Genomic DNA, 19,498 nt, shown 5'->3' on the forward strand with positions numbered 1-19,498 from the left:
CGAGTGTCATTCAAAACATAGGAAAAGAAAAATTCAAATCTGTCACCTGTTTGTTTACAGTGTGTTAGTTTCAGCGTACCTGTAGTTAGCTCCTCCCATCAAACAGATCTAAGGCAGCGTCCAGCAGTAATCTGACCAGAACTGAAGACGCGACTTGTCCAGTTGACAGATTTGAATTTATCTTTCACTATAGATCACACCTGGACGACTGAGAGATTACACAGACATAATTCAAAACACTTAAAAGGGCATTATTGTGCATCCCTCCGCCAACACCATTTTGTTGCCGTGTAAATACATTTATTATAATAATGTCTTTGTTTGGTGACTGTAGTCTATGGAGGATTTGGAGGACCAGAAGCGTAAGAAGAAGAAGGAGAAGATGACGCTAGGCTCCTTATCGCGGGTCTTCACTCGGAGCAAACAGAGGAAGTCCCTGGACCCGGGTCTGTTTGATGGTACAGCCGCCCCTGAATATTACATAGAGGAGGACGCAGACTGGTGATGCATGTGTGAGAGTGAATGTGTACAGAGGCCACAGAGACTGCTAATCTCCACTGTACAGACCCAATGTATGTTTGTAAATGAGATATATATTTATAGCTGTACATGTATGCATATGTACATATAAATATATACTTGGGGATATCATGTGTAGACACCTCTATGCTGTATTATCTTCCAAATGTCTAATGTTTAATGTTTTTTTTTATAAATCTGGAGACTTGAAGGATTGTTTATATGTAAATAAGTTATTGTGAATCTAGTGTTTCTACTGTAAATGTCATTTGGATTTGTTATAGTTGCTTTTATCATGCTCTTTTTTTAGTTTTCATTATTACCAGTCATTTAACAGGGGATTTGATTGGCTTTGATTGCTATTTATAGGCAAAATTTTGTGTTTTTTACAAAATATTGCAACTTCAGCGCTTTTGATGTTAAGAACTGCCTCACTCTTTTTGCTAAAACATATCAGAATGTGGTCAGTACGGTGGCCTCGGAGGTTCACTACCAACACTAGAATGTAGACGGTGTTTAAAGGGGGTCTGTTATCGCCGAAAACATAGTAAAATTAAGTACTATAGTGTCTGTAGTTGGTAAATATTGTATCCAAATATAACTGCTTATTTTAGATATAAGGCAAAGGTTTATAATAACACACTGAAGCTTCTGTCTTTATAAAAACTTCATATTTTTTCTAGTAACTATAATTACTGTGGGGTGTACATAATTTAGTAGCATTTTTAGTCTAGTGTTGCTGTGATGCCTCTGAGCCACCGTAATGGCTTCTTTCTTTTACAGACTGAAAAAAAAATACATAAATGGGCAACCAAATGGTAAACACGAGCCTTATGTAAACAAATGACTAGCTTATAGAATTTATAACACCATAGTAAGATCCAAAAATGCACATCTGGCAGTTTCAAATGCTGTGAGTGCCAAAGTTGTAAGAATCTGCGTCCGATTCTTTACCGCTGTTTATGTTTGACCATTACTACTGACTGAGACCTGTTTAACCAGTGCCAAGAGTTTCAAAGGGAATGCGCATTGAACCCTGCATGATCTCCTATGTCTTCAAATCCATTCATCGCCAACCAAAATAATCCTCTCCAAAACCCTTTCCTTTAACTAAATGTTTCCTTGCATTGTGAAAATTCTGTTCATGTTTGTTTCATCCCACCTCATCTTTTACAAATTGTGGCTCTAATAATACCAGATTTGTAATTTAGAAGATGTTGCATAAAAATGGAAAACTATTGAAGTATTTTATTTAAAACGATAAAATAAGAGCTAACTAAAATATTTATCTGCTGCTGTTGTTGCAGCAAGATGTATGAATTTTAGAATTTCCAGAAATGACTATAATTGAAAGAAATCATATTTTAAAATAAAAGAAGTAACTAAACTCCATTCTGTGCCTGTCTTTCTCTCTCTCATACATAAAAATAATCTTGTTTTGTGTCTAACGTGTCTCTCCTGCCTCCTGCTGGTGAGTAACTGCATCTGTGACTACCAGCTGTCTGTTCAAGGGATTATTCATAACAACAAGAGCGAATAGAAAAACAAGAGACGAGGGGATCATTTGAAAAGGCAGTGTGGTCACATGCATGCAGTTTGTCTCCCTCTGTCGGCATGACCAGGTAATGACACAGACTTTATCCTGAGCTCCATCAGGGTCAATCTGTGTTTCTCTGCTCCTCTATTACGGTCCTGTGATGGTAAATGTAACAACAGCATGAAGAAAACTCTATGAATAATCCCTATGTCCCTAATACATGCCCCTAACAGTTCCTCTCAACTGACAGCGTGTAAGCATTTAACCTTTAACCTTTCCCAAACATCACTTTTTAACAGATTAAACATGTCCCTTGAAACCTATGTTGATGCTAATACAGAAGGAATCATAATATAAATGACACAGGTATTGTATAGTTCTAGTCTAATACAAAATGCTGCCATCTAGCGGTGAAACGATAAAATGCAGACGCCACTCATTAAGTTACATTAAGTACAGTTTAGTTGTTCACCAAAGAAAAAGTAGTATTGATCGTGTTTCAAAAATGCTGATTTTGGCTTCAGACGTCACAAAAATACCTTTAAAAATGCCACTCTGTTAATAGTGTTATCTGATTCCTAATATTTGATGAACAATTGAACTGCACAAGTATACTGTACTCTTAAAGTAGTCTTAAAAATGAACATGATGCTTCAGTAATTTGATCTGTATACTCCTCCTCTCCTCCTCTGTTACTCTCGGGCGCCTCCTGCAGACTGTGACAGCCTGACGCAGAGCCTGTCGGACGGGGAGGAGCAGGAGCGGCAGCAGCAGGCGGAGCTCACCCGCAGCACGTGCATGTCCCAGTGGAGAGCGGGCGCGGTGCAGGCCTGGCTCGACCTGGTGCTGGGAATGCCCATGTACGCACGAGCCTGCGCAGAGAACGTCAAGAGTGGAAAGGTATTTGTGAGGTTTAGTTTTGAACATGCATGTACAGTGTCCTCTAACAGATCACATTTACACTGAAATTATAAGAAACAAAGTGGAAAAATAAACGGGTTATAAAGAAATTATTTTTAAAGCCACAGCGTGTAACTTGTAACTTGTGTAGCCAAAATGCATTACAATAAAAGCATGTTTTTTTTTTCATTTTTGTTTTGCTAATTGCACTGAATCCTTACTGCAGGGCTGTCCAAACTACGGCCCAGGGGCCAAATGCAGCCCTCAGACCAATTTTTGTTGGCCCTCATTGATCAGGAAGTATTTTTTACTCCAAACTGAAGAGATCCTACCTTTATAACCTGAGTAACATCACGTTGCATTGTTACACAGACCTAAAAATATCTCCAAGTCTTATTAAAGGTACAATATCTCTGTCAAACCTGTGTTAAATGCACCATTTGACCCCCTGTATTGACACTGGTCTGTAGCTCTCCGCTTCAAATGTTTCAGTATGTGGCCCTTGGTTAAAAAATTTTGGACACCCCTGCCTTACTGTGAGTGGCTTGCATCTCCACAAACCTGACTTTTACTTGTTCTGATGGAAGCCCTCTCCCTCTTGATGGAAATTTTGCTCCTCTGCCTATAATCTTCTACAGTATCTATCTATCTCCCTGAAGAATGCTCCAAAGTATGGTTTTAATTTTCTATTTCCATGGAATCATTCAGACGGCACATCAGCTTCCAGTTCCTCAAAATCTCCATGAATCTCTGAAAAACATTCTAGTTGGTTGTCGATACCAGAAAGCCTTGGGTTACTAATGTAAATGGAGATGAGCGTGGGCCGTGTTGAACAGTGTGTGTTGTGTTTAGGTGCTGTTGGGTCTGACAGATGACGACCTGGAGCATGGACTGGGCATCATTAACCCTCTCCACCGCAGGAAGCTCCGACTGGCCATAGAGGATTACAGGAGGGCTGAGGGGGAGCATGGGTAAGACAAGTGCTATTGTCATTTTAGTTCTATGTCACGTGACGCCAGGCCAGATGTGGGCGCAAATGTCCCGGCCAAACGTATCTACTTTTTCATTGTTGTATTGTTTATTTCAATTATAGGCTCCTTTTTTTACCTTTTCCACAAATGTACTTGAAAAACATGCATTCTTCCACAAATTTGTCTGAAACTTGACCTGGCCTCACTTAAATTAATCCGCAGAGACACTAGAGGTTGAAAATATTTGGTGTAATGTATTATAGAGCCATTTGTTTTAGGATAAAGATGTAAACTGGCATCTGCACAGACACAAAATAACATTAAACGTCTACATTAATCTACATTCTGTGTTTATGCTCCAGCTTAGGCCTGTCTAAAGCTTCAGACCTGGACCATCAGTGGGTCTGCTCCTCTTGGCTGTGTGAGGTGGGCCTTCCTCAGTACTCCCAGGTCTTCCTCACTCACCTAGTCGACGGACGGGTTTTAAATTCTCTTAATCGTCGAGACTTAGAGCGATACCTGAACATCAGCGACCCTTTCCACCAGACCAGCCTCCTCCTGGGTGTACAGCTGCTGCAGATGCTCAGCTTTGACAAAGAGGTCAGAGAAGAATCCACTTAGAAATCTCATTTCACTTTTCATCATCTGCACATGATTTCTGTGATAATTGACTCTGGCTCAAGGCAAATCTCCATGGTCTCCTCTTTGACCTCTGTCTGTCACTCTAATTAGTCTGTCTGTACAAGTGTAGGGTGGTAAAATTAGGCTGATAATAGGCTACTTATGTTTCAGAGCATGCTTGACGTCTTTAATGTTTTGGGGTTTTTTTTTACACATTTGATGTCACCTTATTTTTGAAATGTTGATTTTTGAAATTCCACCATATTGTTTGTGTGGACATTAATATATACTCTGCACAATAAACAGTACAGAATATTTAAATGAGGTTACATGCTTTGCCATTAAAGTAAAAAAGACATAATTACTAGTCTTCTTGCAGTTTAAAGGACTAAAACACAACATGTAGGGCTATGGTAGAATTACATCATGTTAACTACACCTCCATAACTTTAGAGGTTTGTTCAGGCTTTGCTCTGAGCAGACAACCAGAACATCCAGATCCACAAGTCACAATGACTCCAGACTCTCCACATGCAGCTCAGCCTTTGCACAGACAGCCGCCTCATACAAGGACACTAAAGAATGAAACCAGCTCCAGACTGAAACTCTCCTCTGACCTGAGGGACTGCTCTTATAATGTTAGAAAAGTCCTAGAGAGTCAGCATTGCCAACACTGATTTGCATGTGGCAGTGTATATGCTCGTTTTTCACATAATATTTGAGTAAGTTTAAATATGGAAATGTGGAGTGTGATGCATGGTTTGATTGTAAATGGATTGATACTTTGGTGTATTTTAATTGTTTGTAACTTGCCTGGGGACTGCAGATGGATCCCTGTTCAAATAAACTAGAAAAAAAACCAAACTAAACTTAAATCTTACAGTATTATAGTCAAGCTAACTGTAAATAGTTTGTTGAGTGCACGTTGTATTATGTAACATCATGAAACTTCAATTTTCTACCAAAAAAAACCCCATTTGGAGCTCATAAGATTAGCAGGGTGTGATGTCTGAGAAACCAAATAGTACACAAAAATATAATTCAAGTAGAAGACAAAAGTACAATGTGATAAAAACTACTTTAACTTAATAAACATTTAAAGGAAAAGTTACAGCTCATGCTCAGTTTACACAGCCTGACTCTGCCCCTCAGGCCCTACACGCACGCCGAGCCAAATGTGAGCAGCTCGACCGGGACCCCATTGTCTGGACGTGTCAGCGAGTAATGAAGTGGGCCCGGGACATCGACCTCAAGGTACATTTGGGTTTGGGGAGGGGGCGGAGGGGGCAGAGGGGGGAGGGAGAGGGGGTGGAGGAGGAGGAGGAGGAGGAAGAGGGCGTCAGGAGGTTTCTGGGAGATTGGAAACAGATAGCACACGTGTTCAGAGGAAGCACTGGAGATAATGACTTCTTTGTGTTGACAAAACTACCACTAAAAGGCTAATGATGAAGTGCCACAACAGACACACAGACAGACGTTATGGTTTTCGTTGCAGTGATTTGAACCACTCTGAAAGATCCAGTTCTGTCCTGATTATGTTTTATTCTTGTATTGATACTTGTTAAAAGGAGGAGCTAGCTTTCACACTAATTATAGTATCAATAAGCATCTAGTAGTGTTTTCACAATACTAACATTTCAAACTTAATTTCGATGCTAAGGAAAAATATTCAATACTGTTTTTGATAGTTGATAATAAAACAAAAAGTGTAGACAGTAGAATGTCATTTTCAACCTAAATGACTTGTTTTATGTGTTTTTTTTGTTTTAAAATCAAGACTAACTATTCAAGAAACGTCCTATTTATGTGATTTGTTTCTATATCGATACTTCAAAAGAGAATCTAGTTTTTTAATCGTAGTTTTAGTATTGATCAGTATCTGTATATCAATACTTTTAACTAGTATCATTATAGAGTTATTTGGGTATTTTTTTGGTTGGTTTTCTTTAGAATAAATAAATCAATAATACTCAAAGAAATATTATTAGATCAAGCACCGTAGATTCTGTTCTTTTTTAAACTCTAAACATTTCCAAAAGACGATTGAAATGTTGTGAGAAAAAGAAAAAATTGGGCTGACGTGATAAATACTATATCAACTTATAATAATTCTGTTTTAGTTTCAATATTATCGTTTATCGTCTATATTTACTTCAACAATATATCACACTTCAAAGTTTCTCATCGTGACGGGTCTAAACATAAAACAGTTTACATAATAATAATATCACTTTGAGTATGTTCCAACTTGGATGAGTGCAAAATTATCTTGTCTAGAAGTAAATAAAGGCTTTTTGCTCTTCAGGAGTTTGCAGATAACCTCCAGAGTAAAGGCGTCCATGGAGCCGTGCTGGTTCTGGACCCATCCTTTGACCCAGAGGCCATGTCCAAAGCCCTGTGCATCCCGACCAACAGACACATGCTGCACAGACACTTGTACGAGGAGATGAAGGCTCTCACCACGCCCCACTGGTACGACGACACAAAAACACAACAAAATGCCAATGTCGTCCACGTTTATCCAATATGATGATGTTTTTGTGTGATATTTAGCAGCACTTTTGAACCTGGAAGTGCCTCCTCTTCACCAGTCGTCATGAACCGATTTGCAGACGAGAGGAAGTCTATGAGAAGATCTGGGAAGGTACGTGCACGATTTCAAATTAGAACAGCACCACTGGCGTTATAATGATGACATCCATTGTGTTGTGTTTTTATGTTGAGTGCACATGATTGGCTCATTCATTAATGCACAAACTGTAATTCTACGGTAATAGTGAAGTTAACGTACATCAGTAATAACAAGACGACAACCATCTGGCTGATCTTTGTTCAAATGTTGTCTATAATGATGGTTCATCAACGCTTACTCAAAAATGGTTTGGGAGGAAGTGAAAGTGATTATGAATAAAAGCAAAACATAAACAAAACAACACAACCTAGTAGCACAAATGAAGTACTGCGTAAAACCTATTAGATTGTTTGGTTTGGCCAGTATGATGAGCTACTAAGATTGTTCTGAGGATGGCTTGCAGCTAACATGTCAAGGAAAATACATCTCCCTAAGTCACATGTGTCAAACTCAAGGCCCCCGGGCTAAATGTGCCCCCCCCCCCCACGTCATTTTATGTGGCCCACAACAAGATAAATTAAAAGGTTTGACTGTTTTAAAATGTCAGTTTATCAGGAGGTACAGTTATACAGCCATATTTTAAATCTATGGAAATGGATATGTAATATTTGTAACTTGAATAAGAAATAAATACAGAGACAGTTAATGAACGAGTTAAAAAAGTAGTTTATTTACATTACCTGAGGCCCTTTGCTGATGTGGCTCTCGGTGAAAATATGTTTAACCCCCCTGCCCTAAGTTGTCTGACTAAAAGAAAAAAAATTGGAGAACCTCTAGTGTTTTTTCATGTGAGCAGATCCGGCTACGTCTGAAATACATTCTATCTTCAAAAGTTGTCTCATGTAGCTGTTAATAATTTACATTTAAATACAACCTGCTGACATCCTCAGGTCAACAGACCACAAACATATCCAAACACTTGAACTTTTCTGACACAAAAAATGCAGTTAATCTCAAAAGAGGAATTTTACCTGTGGGGCGACTGCTCTTTCACCTAACGCCTGCGAGAATGCAATCAATAAAACTCAGAGCGTATACTGTCAGAACAGATTTGTTTTTTAAATACTTTTATGCTTTTGCAGAGTCCACTGAGGTTACGAGCCAGTAGTCATTCTGCAGAGCGCGCCCGAGGCCTCCACCAGTCCAGCACCAGCTCCTGTGCATCTTTACCCCGAGAGGGCAGAGCGCAGGTGGGGTCGAGGGGCAGGGGCAGTCCCATGCACACCTACACCAGCGTGGAGATCACTAATGTCTGAAAAACCAGCACTACTGTTTACAAACTGTTTACTACTGACATACTTTGTGCTTTTGAAGGGACTCAAACTTTTGCAGCACGTGCTCTTTCCATTTGAATGATTGGATTAGGTGTCTGTCGCCCTCTGCTGGCAATTTAAGGCACTAAAGAAGATTTAATCATAATTAGCAGCATGGCTATTGGTCAGATTACAGTTACAAATAGATTATTCGTAATGAGGAAAATGGAACCATAGAAATGATCTCAACAAGTCTGGTGAAGGAGGACTTTATACTTAAAAGCCTAAAGGTACACTGTGTAACTTTTCACTTGCTTGTCTCGGTAAAAGATGTTATTGCTTTGCCTGCAATCTTACATAGTGTGGTGTTTTTACCGCGCAAATTACACTGACAAAACATGCATTCTTATTAAAAGCAGACTCAGCTCTTCATGGTGACTGTATCTTGGTGCTTGTTTCCATGGAGATACGCAGATTTACACTGTGGAACATTGCAGGCAAAGCAAGTAATAGACCCTGCAGCAGAAAAGAAGTTACACAGTGCACCTTTAAATGACTAACCTGTGCGATTGAAGACTTTTAACTTATTGGAATCCATCTTTGCCTTATAAAAGCTGATGTTCAAACGAATTGTAAATGTTTTTTTATACTGATTTTGTTTTATCTTTTGCTACATAACATTACAAATTAGTGATGAACTTAAAATCTAGCACATTTATCAAAAATCAAATGTCAATCTTAACTAACCCCATGTTATGATGATGATAATAATAATAATAATAATAATAATAATAATAATAATAATAATAATAATAATAAAATTGCATTTGTTTTATATATTTTTTTCCACACAATAAAAATGCACAGGAAAAAATACAAACACTGCATATTTGAACAGCTGTTTTGAATCATTTTAACAATAACCACCTGATTATAAATAAAGACTTTATCTTTCTTACAATGAATCCACCACTAAAATGTATATAGACGCCATAGAGGGTGTCAGAACGCTCGTACATGTGTTGAATGAATGTTAAAACAGATTGTGCAGTCATTTATAAACAGACTATGAGATGTCGGTTGTGTGGACCCTGAGGTGAAGCCAAACAGAAACTGGTTTGGTTGGATTTGAAAGCGGGAGTAAAACCAGTTCAAACCTGCAGCGGTCTCTGTACTGCAGGCATCTGGGCTATGTGCTTACGCCTGATATTTTCATCTAAACATGCTTTTTGTCTTTTAACTACACAAGATTGTTTTTTGTTGTTTTTTTTCCATGGAGGCTTAAGTGCATTGGGTAAGTGCATTCAAGTGTGTGTAAATCTTGTATATAATGAAATATGATTGTACAAACATCTCTATATATAATCAGTGTTGTAATTTTGTGACTGATTTGGTGATTTTTAAACTCTGGAAAATGTTTATTGTTCACATGTCTGCAACCTCTTCTGCAGTGGACAGAAAGAACTGCAATAAAATATAATGCAATGATAAAACTAGGATTATATAACTGGAATAAATGTTCATTTTATATGGGTGGTATTATATGGGCACGTGTGATGATACTTTTCTTAAATGGCATGGAAACAAAGGCGTGAACTCGATTTAAAGGTGTTAGATTAAGCAAAATTGACAAGGTGGAACAGAGTGTTTGAGAGAAAAATTCAGCCTAAATATTTTGTGCGTGTTAAACATGTGTGAATGAAACAAAACACAACTCGGGTATGATGATTTATGATGAGGAAATTATAACATAGATCAGAAAATAGCATAATATGAGCCACTTAATACACGCACTGGTTTATTTTATATTACTTAGAATGTGATAATGTTCTTCTCTTACATGAGCGTAAGTGGTATTGCTATAGGCTACAGGTTTTATTTCAACATTTCCATTGAATTTCCTCCCAATAAACACATTTCGTTATTTAATTTCAAAAATCTAAAGTTGAATTCTCCATCTTTTGGGTTACTACACTGATGCCATATAAAACAGCATGGCACATTTATGTCAGAAGTGATTATATGTGTGAGGATCTAATAGAGCCAAACAAAGTACTGAATATTCAACGTGAGATCTTTGTGTTAGAGACTACACCCTCAACGCCCTCAGCTGGAAGGGCATCCGGCTGCTTTCTGTTGTCACTGGAGTGGACGCGGCGGCGCTAGGACCCAGAGGCGCCTCTCCCTGCGCGTCCACGACAGGAAAGGTGCAACTACGAAGAGTTTGGCCAAAGTTCTCAACAGATTACTACTTTTATTGGCTTAAGACCTCACCAAAACAAACCAACATTTTCCTTTTCGCGTTTTCGTTTTATCCGAGGGGATCAGCGCTGGCCACGTGCAGGTTGTGTGTCGTTTTTTTGTGCGTAAACTTCCTGAAAACACCTGCGTAAATTCAAGTAACTCACCCATGAAGAGGGAAGTCCTTGAGTGAAAGGTAAGGCCTCGGTGGTTTAAACTTTATAAATCTTGTGTTGATCGTCTCCAAGGCTCTTTTAAAGCTCAAATATTGGCTTGTGGCTGAACCAACGTTTTAAGATTTGAGTGTCCAAGGTTAAATGTGGTGGATGCATCAAGGACGTTTCTGTCTTTTCCTTCGCCTCTTTCCTAACAACCAAAACGCAGCAGGGCAAGGACAGGTTGATCGCAATTCCACCTTCTCAACTTGCTTCGTGAAGTTTACAAATTGGGATCAGTACATTTCTAACTATTTTAGATTGATTGCAGAGTTTTCATCATGTTTCTGACAGGTGTTTTCCCGGGACAAGGAGACACACCCATATGTGCCACTGTCCCAAAGGCTTCAGCGTGCTCTGTGACTCACTCACTACACCTAAATATGATAAAAGCAGGTGGACTGATTTTATTAACCAATGCATTCCTATGTAGACAGACAGCATGACAATTAAGCTAATTTAGTGTACTAATTGGCAGTGTGTTAGATTTTCCAGTTTTGACAGCATGTGCTATTGTGCAACACTGTATTTGGCCTATAAATGGGGCTTATTTTATTCATTTTTGGTAAACGAGAACAAATGATTATTGTGTATAGAATGACTATTGTAAGTGTGTACTATTACTCACTATAACTAAATATACTAAAATGAGTCTCCACTTAAATTAGTGACTAGTCCCTTAAAGGAACGACAACAAATTTACAGATACAACTAGTTATTTTGATTTAAGTATTCTTCATTATAGAAATATATGTTGTCCTTTCATGAAATTCAGTGATTGAACTGAACATTATTTGGTTCTACAATCAGACAATTCTCACAAAAGTTGACTCCTCCCACTGTGAGTAATTGTAGAAGTGACAATAATAAATGATTTGAACATTTGTGTTTCTTGCACTGCTCCTTCAGACATGTTTTAGTTTTTCAAATGTTTGTGGTATGACCTTTGAACACCAGATTTTATTCATTATTTAATGTTTTGCCCTTCCAATGACATTAACTGGTGTTACATTTATAAAGTTACTTACTCTTACTCTTGTTTAGTTATAACTAGTATACTTTCTCAAAATACTATTTTATTCTTACTTGAGTAAGTTACTGGAGAACTACTTTGTTCTTTTATTTGAGTACTATTATTTGGAAGTAACAGTACTCTTATTTATTACTTTTTTGGCAGCTCTACCCACTTGTGCAAATCAGCTGTAAATATGAACAGTGATTGCTTATCTACTGCACATTAACTTTAACATGTTTGACTAATAATGTTGAAATAGTGAGAGAAACTCAGAGTTTAGCCCACTCTCATCAATATTTGGTGAGCTCATTGTTCTGAACTGGGCTTTTATCTGAAGAGCTGGAGACTCTGCCCACATGAAAAAACGACATCAAAATCACCACCGCATTGCCATGACAACGGGTACTTCAGAGGTCCACAAAAAGCAATTAAGTGCATATAAGTGGACCACAATTAAAATATAGCTATCACACTTGCATTGGACTCTTAAAGGTGCACTGTGTAACTTGTCTCTGGATCTTCCAGAGCAAAGTGATGAACTTCTCAGTCTTGTATTTTTTCATTTACAGGGCTTCTTATTGTTTGAGAAATTCCACTGGTGTGCAGTGCAGCGATGTGCTGTGCAGAAATGGAATTTCTCAAATGTTCACAGCTAAAAAATTCATTTTTGCTGTGAGTGGGCTCACTGTGAGTGGGCTTAATTCTCCACAGATCTGACCTGTAACTTGACCTGATGGTGTCCACATGCTTGTTTTCATAGAGATAGGTAGGTTTAATGCTTTACTGTAGAATATTCTAGGCAAACTTCTCCATGGAGATGTAGTGATTTTAGTCCAACTCTATCATATACATCTATAAATGTTGCTCTTTTTGACTGACAAACCCAGTTGACTAAAGAGGTTCCTTTTGACTCTCATTGTAATTCATACTAACTTTATTGTTGATCTATTGCTTCCTCTTGTTGTCACTTGAAATTTACATAATACTAATGACACGAGTTATCGCCCTGCATAATTTATTCTGAATTTAGAAGTTGTTTGTTTTTTTTCTTTTTAACTTTTCTTTTATTCAGCTTGTGGTTTTTTTTTTCTGTCTTTTTCTGGCACTCAAATTTTAAAATGTTGACTTTAACACTAATGTTTTTTTGTGCAAAGTTCTGACAACTAATTAAACTCACTTTACTCACCCAACTCAATGTTGTGGACAGCATGACATATGGTTCACTGAAAAACATGTTTAGTAAAGCCTATATACAAAATAGTTATAATTTTGTACACACACGCACATATTGGTATAGGGTGGTATGATACTCAAAGTAGTAAAAGATGGCTCACATTTTGGCAAAAATTAGGTATTAGGTAACTATTCATTAAAATCTCTTGATGTGAGTTTCACCTCTCTTTCACTCTCTTTCACCCTCTCTTTCACCCTCTCTTTCACCCTCTCTTTCACCCTCTCTTTCACCCTCTCTTTCACTCTCTTTCGCCCTCTCTGTGGCTTTTAACATAATCCAAATTCCAGTCAAAATGGTTGTAAATTTTTTGCATTTCAAACTGTGCAACATGTGTAACTTTGAACACCACAGAAACTTTTATGTTTTGAGTAGTTGTCAGAGATAATGTATCTAACAATAAGATGATATAGTCAGTGTTTCACATCATCATGGACTTGTACTACAGGTTATCTGTCAGATCGTAAGCATGTTTTAAAATACCACATCATAAAAAAGGCAGAGGGAACCATATGGGCCACCATCCTTTGCTTCATGAACTGTAATTGCAGCCAGCATGAAATGACTGTTTTATGCTTTTTAATTTGGGGCTGAACAAGCATTGCAATTTGCATTTCATGTTTTCAAAGTGTGATTTCTTTCCAAGTGCAGAATTGTATACACAAGACAGGATATTTTGCAGAGAACATTCATAACATAATAAAAAATACATCGTATGTTACATGGACGTCTGTAATCTCTGTTGTCCAGGTCTGATCCATAGCAAAAGAAAATATCAAATCTGTCAGCTGGACAGAAAGCTGTAGGAGTGAAGGCGTTTCGCTGCTCATCTGCTGCTCATCTAGAAACTGTAAACAATAGGTGTGTTAGTGTCCGTGTGGTTAGTTCCTCTCCAGATAGAAATAAGGCAATGTTCACCAGTGACCAGTTCTGAAGAAGCAGCTTGGATGAGCAGCCAAACGTCTTCACTCCTACAACTTTTTCTCCAGTTGACAGATTTTATATTTTTCTTACACCATATGTCACATCATATGTTATTGATCAAATGTCTATTCTGATACAGTTGTGATTCATTTTGCTGCCCTGTTCTTAGTCTTACTAGTTTAAGAGACAAGGATTACATTAAAGGCTCAGAGAAAATGAATGTGTTTTGTAATAACACGAGCCTCCCCACCATAACACTACAGTGATCATTTTGTACTTGGATGTTGTTACTCCTACAGTTTAACAGCACGTTCTGTTGTTTGCGGGCGGTACGTTGGTGTTGAATGAAGTGATTGGGGCACATTTCTGTCTCTTCTTTTTGAATGACTCATAAGTGTGACTGACTGCTGCGTTTTTCATGTTTAAACAAGTCTTTGCTCTTGTTAATTGTCTGCTGCCGATTTCCTTCACACCGACTGGCCTCATTTAGTCTGCTGCTTCCTCATTTTATCCTCTTGCAAAAATAGCCTGCATTATTATTATTCTAATTATATTTTCAGATGTTGTTAATGCTAAAATAATCTAAAACAAATCAACTTGCCTGTGCATGTTTTGAGTACCCAGAGGTTGGCCTGTCACTATAATTACTATATCAAATTATCGTTCAGTAGATGTTAGTTGGAACAGTCATTTTTGGGGGTCAGTATTTATCGTGGGGACTTTTTCTTTGCACCAGTGAGAACATTTTCTGTTATTTTTCTATACTACAATTGGATTTTAGCTGTGCAGGATTGAATAAATAACTTCTATGACTCATTACAGATACAAAATAATTACTAAAGTGTTTCATTCTGCTGTTTATCTATTGCAGTGTGTGTGTTTTTAACCGTATGTCAGTTTTGTTTTCAGCAATATATCGCTACTCTGAGGGTGAGATAGGTGAGATAGGTGAGCGCGCGGGCCGTTCTACCTATAGGGAAATCTGTTCTCTGACCTGTGTCCGTCCATGCTGACAGTGGCTGAGCGGTGTCTTTTTATGGTCTTGCTTTTATGATCCGTATAGAAAAAAAATGCATCATTAATGTAGCGCTAGGAATGTGCAAAAATGTCCCTGTGAATTTCATGGTTGAGGGTTTATCAGAAAAAACGTGAATGAAGCCTACAATTGCAGAAAAGTCCAGAAAAATCACTTTATCTCCTTGTTTGGGAGTTTCCTTTTGAAGTCATTTTAATTATAGACAATATACTTAATATCTAACTTTGCTCCAAAACAACAATTGCTATATTATTATCACTTTTTTTGTCTATATCTCCCATCTCAGTTCTACATTTTATTTAATACAGTAGTCCATTGTCCAGTTTGAAGCCACTGTTTAAAATATAAAACCTCAGTTTGGTTTGTGTTTCTTCTGTATTTTTTGCATTGAAACCTTAAACCATGTCATTTGTGGATCCATAAAGACTGTTTATGTCTTGTTTCTACTGCAGGATGTGCTCCAGTCGGGGACTCTGTAGGGGCAACAGCCGCTCCCGCCCGTCCAGCACAGCGGCCACAAGTTCTGGGGCCCACTACGCCCTTTGTGCCTTGGGCGTAGGTCTCATCGCTCTGGGGATCGTCATGATCGTGTGGACCGTCATACCCTTCGACGGAAAGGACACAGGCAAACCTCCAACCAACCCAGCTGACAACTCCACAGTGCCCATAGACGAGAACGAGGAGGAGATCGATGACCGGACGAAGTCTTCATCCGTGGCGATGGTGCTGGTGGGGGTAGGGGGCGCCATGCTGCTCCTGTCCATCTGCCTGGGAGTGAGGAGCAAGCGGAGAGCCAGGAACCAACGCAACCAGCCAGCGCAGACAGGTGTCCCCTTCATGGAGCATAGAGCCGGAGAGCAGGAAGAACCGTGAGTCACTGCCTTCTGCTCAAGACTTATTTAGACACGACCGACCAGACTGTTACTATGCACATGTACAGGACAGGCAGGGGATTGTACTGAGATTTAGAGACTGATGATCCTGGCCAAAATTATTGCCATGAACAGTAATATCACGACAATAATTTAAATTGCTGACAGTTTTAAATGTGATGGAAATGAATAATTACAATTGCAGTTAGCGTCATGGATAAGCAGCTTCTTTCTACACAATCTGTGGCAGTTATCTTTGCTGGCGATTATTACAATTATACAAAAGTGCCATGAACGATTGATATTTACCCTTTTTTTATTGCAATAGGTTTTATTCTTTGTTTAATGTCCCATCTCTAATATAGGCTCAATGTGCTGATGTATCAATGAAACACAAGTGGCTTAAAGTAGATACTAAAATGTAACGTAATTCAAGTAAGTTTAGAAAAAAAAAAAGAATGAAACAAATGGATTAAAACCGTGAATATGTGTTGATATTTTATAATATGAGAGAATGTGATGTACAGTGTCATGTTTGACTGCTTCACTAACTCCAAGATCAGTCATTTCAACCTGGAAAGACTCAGCCGGACACGAAAGAAAAGTGTTGGTAGAGTTTATTGAATGAGTTATCTTTGGCGCAGAAGTCATTGCGTGTCAGTTAGATGACGTTTAGGAGGTGTCTCTTCCCTGGGGGGTTGGACCCTGGAGGTGGTAGAGGTGAGGCTGAGGTCAGTAAAGGGGACGATGAGATGATGAGAAGCCGCACGAACTGAAGCGGACGGGGTTTAAATAGGGCAGACTGGGCGCTGGTTGGATGAAGAGGAGGTGAAGAAGGCTGAGGAGCACGTAAACTCTGGAGAAGCAGTGAGTAGATTGGGTGCGGAGTTAGGTCTTCCACACTGAATTTACACTAGCTCCATTTGATAAGTTACACTAAGCACAGTCTCTACACAATCTTAACCAAAAGCAAGCTCATTTTGTCAATAATGCATAATGGAACAGTTTTTCCGCAGCTGCATCTAGTGACCCTTGGCCGTATCCTTTCTTTCTGTAGAGTTCCTGACCCAGCTGCCTACAACGTCCCAAGTTACGAGGAGGCAGTAGGCAGCGGTAACTACCCTGTCCGCCAGAGCAACCTCCGCAACAGCATGACCCACCTCCCTTCTTACGAGGACATCATCGCTGCGGTTGAAAATGAAGGATCTGAACCTACAACCACCAACAACCCCCCCACAGAAGAGACCCCCCTGAATGGCCAAACCTCCGCCCCGACCCAGAACGCCTCCGAGTCCCAAGGTGAGGCCGGCGCTCCCGAAAGAAACCCCTCCCTACCCGCACGCAGCAGCAGTAGGGTCAGCCGACTACTCCAACCTCTCCGGGTGAGAAGGATAAAATCGGACAAACTGCACCTAAAGGACTTCCGCCTCCAAATCCGCCATCCCACCACACATCCAGTCACCATCGAGCCCATCACCCCTCCACCGGGATATGAGAACAAGATGCCTGAACTGAACCAGAGTTGAGTCAGAAGAAAATAGATGGACATTTTAATAGACCCATTTCAAGGTTTGTATTGTGTTGGTTAAATGTGGTTGGGAGGCTGCAGCTGCCCCCGAAAGGAAAGTATTTCAGGTTAAACTCTTGTTCTTTGTGCATGTTTTATCTATTTATTTTGTGAACAGCCAGAAAAAAGAAGCATCTAGTTTGGTGCTATGATTTATTAATGCCATCTGCTATGGGGATCACAGTGCAGCACTAGAGGAACCTTCTCCTGATCTTGAGCTGTGTCTTTATCCAGGTTTGGGATTGGAGACAGAGTATGGGAAGCAAATAGTCCCTCCACAGAAAAGGGTCCCACATGGCCCACAATCTGAAAACAGGACTTTCCTTAGTAACACTTAAAAACATGAATAAAGCTGATTAAAGAAGAAATATTTTATAAAAAATATTTTATAAATATTCATCAACAAATACAACTTAATCGTGCCAGCAACATATTTTGATGTAACATTGCCATATAATTTGTAAGTAATTCCATGTTTTGTGCTTTTTGGTGTTAACTGTCTGTTATTGTAGTAAATGTAGGATTTTGGTAAAAAAGACAGTTATGCCCATTGTACTTTCAATGTATGATGATGTATGAAATTGTGTTTTTATAGTGTTTTAAAGGGTGTTTTAGTAAGACATGTTTCCAAAGCCCACTGAGATACTTCAGAGTGCACCAGCTCATCAAGCCCAGTCTTAACCCTAATGCCCAACTTGAATCTGACAGGTACAGACAGAATATAGTTAGGACTAGTGCGCCAGCGGAGTGCGCCAGCGGAGTGCGCCAGCGGAGTGCGCCAGCGGAGTGCGCCAGCGGAGTGCGCCAGCGGAGTGCGCCAGCGGAGTGCGCCAGCGGAGTGCACAACTGCTCTTAAATTGAATCGGTCCTAACTCTTAAACTGGGTTTACACTGTGCGATTTGTGTACCGATTTTGACACGAATTTTAGCTGTACTGGAATTTTAAAATGGGCTGAATGTCTCCTCCTTTGAGCACGATGATGACGCACAGAGATGGTCACGAGCGCCAATTACCTGCTCATGACAAACACACGGCTGCTGGCCGTGCCATCGTGCACGGGAAATACAGCTGCAGGTAGACGTAAACAGCCCTGTAGGGGCTGGGGCAAAGTATTTTGAACAAATCACCGCACACACGAGAGCCAAAAATGTTTGGTGACAAAGGCCTTGGACTTTAAACAAAGCAGCGTTTAGCAGAACTTACACACAAAGTGGAGGAACTTCAGTCTTTAGTTCCGCTGCGGTCTTGGATTACGTACTGTCAGTTCTAACTAACATGACAGGAAAGCACATTTGTGTACGGGCTCTGTGATTAAAGAAAGAAGAGCTTGACGTGGGCTGCAGCAGCAGGCCTTCAGAGCCCACGAGCACAGGGGAGAGTCACCACAGCCCTGATGAATGTGAACCACAGGCTCAGCTCGGCCCGCTGCTCTCGCTGTTCGCTTCTCTATCAGTCGCTGCAGGGTCGTTTCTAATGTTGTCCCGAGACCTCCACCTCCACAGTGTAAAAGTCACATCTTGGTGCAGAGGACTTAAGTTTGGCTGGTGCACGTGTCATAACTATAGGCTGAGCGTAACTTTCAGATTTAAATCAGATGTAGGGTTAAGACCAGTCTTATGATCAGCTGATGCATTCGGCTCCACAAGAAAACTAAACGATGGAATATGATTTTTATATGTTTATATTTTAATAGGGTGTTGTGATTAATAAATTGTTTCTATTACACATATTGTCATTTTGTTGTGTGTTTTAGAACTATTAAAGATATGGTAAGATATAGTAATATGTTATCACATCAAAGAAACCGACCAACAGTTTGAAGTAAATCAGTGTGAGCACCTTAAAGGCACACTAAAGTGTGTGTGTGTGTGTGTGTGTGTGTGTGTGTGTGTGTGCGCGCGCGTGCGTGGGGGTGTGCGTGTGTGTGTGTGGGGGTGTGCGTGTGTGTGTGTGGGGGTGTGCG

The 19,498-nt window shown here is 39.5% G+C and overlaps 2 protein-coding genes across 7 annotated transcripts in view; both read left to right on the forward strand.

Annotated features, from left to right (window-relative positions):
- The window catches only part of kaznb (kazrin, periplakin interacting protein b), a 182,875-nt gene extending 173,820 nt beyond the window's left edge, over positions 1-9,055 (forward strand). For 2 of the 5 annotated variants that reach the window (XM_033966594.2, XM_055221714.1), the window contains 8 exons: positions 335-458; positions 2,772-2,956; positions 3,809-3,927; positions 4,290-4,527; positions 5,701-5,802; positions 6,854-7,020; positions 7,102-7,192; positions 8,263-9,055. In XM_033966594.2, the coding sequence (XP_033822485.1) occupies positions 335-458; positions 2,772-2,956; positions 3,809-3,927; positions 4,290-4,527; positions 5,701-5,802; positions 6,854-7,020; positions 7,102-7,192; positions 8,263-8,436 (1,200 nt within the window). In that variant the 3' untranslated portion in view covers positions 8,437-9,055. Of the gene's footprint in view, positions 1-334; positions 1,912-2,771; positions 2,957-3,808; positions 3,928-4,289; positions 4,528-5,700; positions 5,803-6,853; positions 7,021-7,101; positions 7,193-8,262 lie in introns of those variants that run through there. The other 3 variants (XM_055221715.1, XM_033966595.2, XM_033966596.2) reach the window with 3 other exon arrangements.
- A 398-nt stretch (positions 9,056-9,453) lies between these two features.
- Positions 9,454-19,259, forward strand: tmem51b (transmembrane protein 51b). 2 transcript variants are annotated; one of them, XM_055221716.1, is made up of 3 exons: positions 9,454-9,727; positions 15,548-15,964; positions 17,025-19,212. In XM_055221716.1, exons 2-3 carry the CDS (start codon positions 15,549-15,551, stop codon positions 17,491-17,493), a joined length of 885 nt encoding a protein of 294 aa, XP_055077691.1. In that variant the 5' UTR covers positions 9,454-9,727; position 15,548; the 3' UTR covers positions 17,494-19,212. The 2 variants fall into 2 exon arrangements, with proteins under 2 accessions (XP_055077691.1, XP_033823260.1); XM_033967369.2 differs by lacking the exon at positions 9,454-9,727 and adding an exon at positions 10,599-10,870 and having other exon boundaries at positions 17,025-19,259.
- Positions 19,260-19,498: the final 239 nt, after the last annotated feature.

The sequence above is a fragment of the Periophthalmus magnuspinnatus genome, chromosome 5 (assembly GCF_009829125.3).
Source record: "Periophthalmus magnuspinnatus isolate fPerMag1 chromosome 5, fPerMag1.2.pri, whole genome shotgun sequence".
Taxonomy (NCBI): Eukaryota; Metazoa; Chordata; class Actinopteri; order Gobiiformes; family Gobiidae; genus Periophthalmus; species Periophthalmus magnuspinnatus.

Bases quoted from the DNA above. Each gene is read 5' to 3' on its own strand.
- tmem51b (XM_055221716.1), top strand. From the start codon at position 15,549: ATGTGCTCCAGTCGGGGACTCTGTAGGGGCAACAGCCGCTCCCGCCCG. The intron at 15,965-17,024 runs GTGAGTCACTGC...TTCTTTCTGTAG, and splicing joins GCCGGAGAGCAGGAAGAACC to AGTTCCTGACCCAGCTGCCT.